The 7,456-nt window shown below is 35.4% G+C and overlaps 1 protein-coding gene across 1 annotated transcript; it reads right to left on the reverse strand.

The window, feature by feature from the left end:
* Positions 1–6,563: 6,563 nt before the first annotated feature.
* On the reverse strand, positions 6,564–7,208 carry LOC141690730 (uncharacterized). The gene has a single exon (XM_074495507.1). The coding sequence runs from the start codon at positions 7,206–7,208 to the stop codon at positions 6,564–6,566; it is 645 nt and encodes a 214-aa protein (XP_074351608.1).
* Between the last annotated feature and the right edge of the window lie 248 nt (positions 7,209–7,456).

Genomic DNA, 7,456 nt, shown 5'->3' on the forward strand with positions numbered 1-7,456 from the left:
GATTGCAAGCATATGTGTGTTCTGCACTAAAAATATAGATATGAAACAATATACTATTCGTATTCACATCCTGATTCTAATCCTAATGCTGAATTTGCCATAATATTCTATGTGAATTGTAATCATGGAGAATATAATTGAGAGTTAAGATTGTAATCACATCCTCATTCTAATCCTGATACTGACAAACCCTGATTCATATCTTGTTGTATAAGAAATCAGGATTTCTCAGCATCAAGATTAGAATCAGGATGTTAATATGTAGAGTATGCTCCAATAGATGTGAGAAATGGGATTGTTCGCTCGAACCTTCAATGTCCAAGCTACTTGAGTAACATCCAGAGCGGACAAATGCTGATGGTCGTCCATATCTGAATGCAAGAAGAGGAGAAGCTTAATAAATTACTATGGAACTTCAATGTATATTTGACAAAATAGAAAATGTGTACCTCTATTACCTTCTTTTGATGTTTGAGTATAGGTTGAGAGCCCAAATATGTGAATATATAGTACGGTTAAACGAAATTGATTATGGTAGAGTTGCATAATCTTTTTAACTTTTAAACAGATATGCACTATTTTCATTGATTAATTGACTGATAATTTCTGTAGCCATAATATTCTCTGTGAATTGTAATCATGGAGAATCTAATTGAAAGTTAAGATTGTAATCACATGATGATTCTAATCCTGATGCTAACAAACCCTGATTCATATCCTGATATTGATTCATATCCTGATGAAGGAGAAATCCAGGAACATATCATGATCTTGATCATATCTTATTGCAGAAGAAATCAGGATTTCTCATCATCGGGATTAAAATTAGGATGTTAATATGCAGAATATGCGCCAAGAGATATGAACGATGGTTCGAATGCAACTAATATAATTAAATCACACCTCACAGTCCAACAAAATAAGATTATGCCTGATTGTCTCCCCATGGTTATTCCTTGATATCCACATTCTTGTCACTCGAACCTTCAATTTTCAAGCTACTTGAGTAGCATCCAAAGCGGAAAAATGCTGATGGTCGTTCATATCTGAATGCAAGAAGAGGAGAAACTTAATAAACTAATATAAAATTTCAATTTATATTTGAGAAAATCAAGAATGTGTATCTCTATTATATTCTTCTGATGTTTGAGTATAGGTTGAGAGCCCAAACATGTGAATATATAGTATAGTTAAATGAAGTTGATTATGGTAGAGTTGCATAATATTTTCAACTTTTAAACAGACATGCACTATTTTCATTGATTAATTGACTGAGAGTTTGTGTATCTACAATATTCTCTTTCAATTGTAATCCAAAGAATATGATTGAGAGTTTAGAAAACTTGTTTCATGAATATTGTGTCTAATACGGTAAAAAATGTAACAATATAACCGGTCACGCGTAACTTGTATTTGAGGGTGATGAAAGTGATATAGGTATAAAAATGCGCACATCGATAACATAATCACCCGGATAGAAAGCATATTCATTAGTTCCCCTTAAAAAAATTAAATTCTGGAATATTTATAAGATATGTTGTATTTAAACTTGCCACTAATAATGTCAAAATAAAAAGAAATAGAAGAATAAGTAATAAAAAATAATGTAGTATGTGTATCAGTGATACCACATTTTTTTAATCCCCTATGTTTGAGCAGCGTGTGATGATTATCAAGTTGGTTTGATTACCATTTTCTTGTTGTGAGTCAAAATCCCCTTCAACATGCTTAAAACCGATATCATGTTTAAACTTTTCACATAAATCTAAGATTACCCGTGCATGGAACATCATACACAAAATAATATTGACAAAATTTCAACAATAACCAAATATCTACATAAACTGATGCAGTAATGCACTTGTTTTAGATATTAACCTTATAACGTACTTTAGTTAGATTATAAAGGGAGATGAGAGCTCTAACAAAAAATATGACGTTATCAAATGCTAATCAGGTTTGAAAACGACACAGATGACATAGAAGTAATATAAGGATGGTTGAAATACCCGTCAACACAAATTTTGATTCTTCAATATTTTAATATTACTGATAGTCACCTTAAAGTGACACTTCCAATTTTAAACATTATAAAATGAATTCTTCAAAAAAAATAATAAAATTAAAATATTCAAAATAATAGCTAAGTTTTGATATAAAATTTAGTTCAATATTACCTGCCATCACGTTATGCGACACCTCACACTTTAAACTTTGAAAAAAATTATAAATACTCTATATAAGTTATTTTAAAATATGTTAATAGACAACTTATACTTGATGTATACAATTTACAAAAGCAAACATTAGTACATTAAAATTATTTTCTAACAGAATTTTTCTATAAAAATTTCATTTTAATATTACTAATATCCACCTTAACACCTCCTATTTTAAGTATTATAAAATTAATTATTAACAAATATATTATAAAATTAAAATATTTCTTTTCTCGACATAGTTTGCTGTAAAAAATTTAAAATTATATAATATATAACAATGATTTTGAAATGTAGATAAATATAATTTTTCGAAAATGTAAACTGTGTATGCATATATTTTGAAATGCATAAAAATATCATATAAATGCCACACTATCTCTTTTTTAAATTTTTGGAGATTTTCATTAATTCATTCAATATTTGATAATTTAATATCAAAAGATAATTGACCTCAAAATCAATATTACATAAGGTTACATAATTTATCCAAACTTTTCATAGTTTAATATTGCACTTTCATCTATCCAATATTGTTTTATACATAATTTGAATGAACTTAATAATTTTATTAGTTAAATACAATAAAAAGTATTCATATAAGCTAAATTTATTATTTATATACTATGATACTATTTAATCTGATTTTTTCAATAAAATGTAAAAATGTATAAATTTGTACTAAATTTATTATTTATATACTATGTAATTTCTGTAAGTTCTTTTTTTACAAAGTCAATTAATATATTAAAATAGAACACAGCAAGCCTGATAGTTCAAACCTCACGAAGAAAACACTAATACAATTGTTAAACATATCAATTAGTTTCAACATTACTCGGTGTCCCACACCTGACACTTTAAATTTTGAAATAAGTTATTTTAAAATATGTTAATTAAAAATCACTATGTTATATTTGATGTATACAATTTGTATACAATTTGCAAAAGTAAAACATTAGTGCATTAAAATTATTTTACAACGAATTTTTTTTATTAAAAATTTATTTTTTTTTTTTGAAAAAAAACGGGATTTTATTAGCACTTCAAATCCTTGTCAATACAACTTCTCAACTCAATAGGAACATACCTCCTATCGAATACTCGATCTGGGTATTTATATGCCGCTCTAGCAAAACTATGAGCTACCATATTTGCATATCGTTGAATGAAATACAAGCTAATCTTGTTCTGACATTTAATTTGTTGTTGACATTCTTCAACAAACAAACGAAACTAAGACCTCATGCGAACATTACTTCTCACCCCCTGCACAACAGCCATACAATATGTCTCAACATCCACCTTCTGCCAGTTCTTGGACTTTATCCAGCTTAAGGCTTCTTTAACGGCCATCGCTTCAGCAACTTCCGGCTCTGTCTGACCATTCCTAAAGCATGTTTTGGCTTCAATCACTTCTCCATCTGAGTCTCTGGCAATCATAGCGTAACCATACGCACATCTGTCTCCGAAAATAACTGCATCGGTAGTTACCTTAACTGAATCAATCTGTGGCTTAACCCAAGTATGAGCTCCGTCTTCTTCCTTCATAAGCTGAAACTGAGCACTGTACAACCTATCCTGGGCATGTCTCCATTGTGTAAGGTATTCCCTAGCCTTTGTAACTATCCCATTTACAGCCGTGGTCTTTTGGTTCCAGACTTTTTCGTTTCTTGCTTTCCATATTGCCCAACATAGAGACGCTACCTCTGCCAATCTCACATTACTACAAGCGTCCATTATCTGGTTGAACCAATCTCCAAAATTATCCGCCTCCCCCTCCTACAAACTTCTGGCATCAGAATTTGCCAGCACTGTACCGCTACTGGGCACTTTACTAACGCATGCAATATTGTTTCCTCCCCTCCTGCACATACTGGACAGGTCGATGGCACGTTCACATGCTTTTGTCGGAGCTGAATCAACGTTGGCAAACAAAGAGATAAAGCACGCCATAAGTGATTGATAATTTTTGGAGGAGCTTTTATTTTCCACAGCTTCATCCAAACCTTCCCTTGGTGCGCTGATCTCCAATGCCATTTTTGTTCCTGAATCATATTGTAAGCACTCTTAACCGTGTAATTACCAGTAATTTCCTTGCTCCAATACAATGTGTCCGTCTCACAGGATTCATCTAACTTGACATTAAGAATGCACTCCTGATCTCTTTCATTGAAAATATCTCGAACAATATCCACCTCCCATTCTCTTCTGTCATTACACATAAGAGACGTAACCTTCTCTTCTACTATCGACTGCGCCTCCGTTGTAATATACGGATTCTCCTCATCCATCAACCAGGACTGACCTACTATTTTCACCGTTTCTCCTGTGCCTATCCTCCACCTGCTACCCGCCATAACAATTTGCTTTGCTTCCCAAATATTGCGCCATATAAAACTCGGGTTGTTGCCTAGTTTAGCCTCCATGAAATTACTATCCGCAAAATACCGGGCTTTGTATACTTTGGAAGATAAACTCTCCGGCTTGGTAACCAATCTCCAACCTTGTTTACCAAGCATAGCCAAGTTGAAATCCCGAAAGTTTCGAAACCCCATTCCTCCCATAGCCTTGTTTTCGCCAACCTTTCCCAAGACATCCAATGAATAGCTTTCTCCCAGCTTTTATTTGTTCTCCACCAGAACTTAGCCAAACTTCGCTCAATGTCTTTTGTGATTTCCACTGGCAAAAGAAACACACTCATCGCAAACACTGGTAGAGATTGTGCTGCTGACTTGATAAACACCTCCTTCCCTGATTTTGAAACACTCAAGCGATTATCCCAACTTCTAATTCTCTCCTGTACTTTATCCTTTAAATACCCCAATATACTCGATTTATTTCTCCCAAGGATATTTGGCAAGCCTAGATATTTACTCCGCCCATCTGCCTCCACCATTTGCAGCTCATTACAAATACTGTTTCTATTTCTCGTTGTAACATTGGTACTGAAGAAAACGGAGAATTTTTCTATGTTAACCTTCTGGCCCGATTCACTTTCATAAATAGCCAGCAACTCTAAAACCTTCCTCGCTTCTTCTACTTTTGCTTTGCAGTAGAAATAGATATCGTCTGCGAAAAGCATGTGACTCACTACTGGTGCTCGCCGATACACTTTAATCCCATGAATCCACTGCCTCTCTTCATATTTCCGCACCAACGCAGATAACCCTTCTGCACAGATTATAAACAGATACGGGGATAATGGATCACCTTGCCGAATCCCACGACTAGGTATGATTGGACCCATTTCTTTCTCACCATCAACTACCTTATATGATACAGTCGTGACACACTTCATAACTAAGTGCACCCACCAATCGCTGAATCCCATCTTGAGAAGAATAACACTTAAAAAATGCCACTCTATGCGATCATAAGCCTTGCTCATGTCCAACTTTAGAGCCATAGATCCCTCTTTTCCAAATCTCTTCCTTTTTAGATAATGCATTACTTCATATGATACCATGATATTATCTGAAATCAGTCTCCCTGGTATAAAGGCACTTTGAGTATCTGATACAACCATGTCCAACAAACCCTTTAATCGATTCACCATAACTTTCATTATAATCTTCATGAGCACGTTACACAAAGATATATGGCGCAAATCTCCCACTGTTGACAAGTTTTTCTTCTTCGGAATGAGTACAATATTGGTATCATTGAGATCCGGTTTGATCGTCCCGTGTTTAAAAAATTCTCGAACCAGATTAACTACATCCTTACTGACTATAGACCAATGTTTTTGAAAAAACCCAGGTGTCATTCCATCCGGACCTGGAGCTTTATCAGGGTTCATTCGGAACAAAGCCAGCTTAACTCCATCCCCTTCGATTTGCCGCAACAGATCTCTATTCTGCTCCTGACTTACCTTTGTTTCCATACAATCGACAACCGTCTGCCCACCCATCTAAGAGCTTTTAAATAACTCCCCATAATATTTGGTTATCAAATCTGCAAGCCCATCCTCCCACTTAACCCATTTATCCTCGTTGTTCTTCAGCTTCAAAATCTGGTTCGTTCTTCTTCGAGCACTAGCCGCGGCATGAAAATATTTCGTATTTCTATCTCCCGATTTAAACCACAGTTGTTTCGAACGTTGCCTCCAGTACACCTCATTCTGCTCCAATATCATAAATAGGTTCTTTTTCGCCTCCCTGTATTGTTCCAAAGCTGTTGCATCTCTTCTGCTTCTTAGCTGCTTCATTTTCATCTTGCATTCCTTAATACGACTATTAAAATTACCAGTAATTCCCTTGCCCCACTTTTGTAAATCTTCTCCGCAACATTTTATTTTCTCACTTATATCTGCATTTTCTGAGCTTTCCCAACTATTCTTCACTACTGGTAGCATAATCGTTCCATCAGCCACGCATTTTCAAACCGGAAGTGCTTGTTCCCCTGACCCATACTCCGTGCTTTTAGATCTAGATGAACGGGACTGAGATCCGAAGGGGACCCTTCCGTATTATATAACTTAGCTATAGGGAATAAATTCAGCCACCCAGTATTAACCAACGCTCTGTCCAACCTTGCTTCCATCCAGTTATCAGAATTCCTTCCTTTTTCCCAAGTGAACTGATATCCTTCAAGAGACATGTCTGTTAAGCCAGCATCCAATATTGATTCTGTAAAACCCTCGATAAGGTAATTTGGATATTGTGCTCCTCCCCGCTTATCATTATGAGATAGAGTATTATTTAAATCTCCTATCGTGCACCACGGTAAGTTAGAGTCACGAGCTAAGTTTCTTAACAGGTCCCATGTTTTCCTTCTATGGTTCCTGTTTGGCTCCCCGTAAAAGCCTGTGAGTCTCCAGGGACTCATACAATTCACTCTTGTCTCCACGTCTATGTGATTATTTGACATGCTCCGTAAGCTTGCTTGATTCTCCTCCCTCCACAATAGAGCCAAACCCCCACTTCTCCCCTGAGGTTCGACCACAATCATTCCCTCATAACCCAACAAGTTCCGAATCCATTCCATTTTCTCCTTTCGACTGATAGTTTCGCACAAAAAAATAAACGTAGGCTTTGTTTGACGAATCAACTCTTTAAGGAACTGAACTTTCCAAGGAAGCCCTAGACCTTGGCAGTTCCAACTGATAGTACTCATGAGGAGCGGCGGGCCTGCATCGCAGCACCCGCCAAAAGTTCATTTTTTTAGTTCTGTTGCTCCACTTTGTCAAACTCCTATAGCTCCATGTCTTCCTTTTCTGATAGAACATTTCCCTC

The sequence above is a fragment of the Apium graveolens genome, chromosome 2, assembly GCF_009905375.1.
Source record: "Apium graveolens cultivar Ventura chromosome 2, ASM990537v1, whole genome shotgun sequence".
In the NCBI taxonomy this organism is placed as follows: Eukaryota; Viridiplantae; Streptophyta; class Magnoliopsida; order Apiales; family Apiaceae; genus Apium; species Apium graveolens.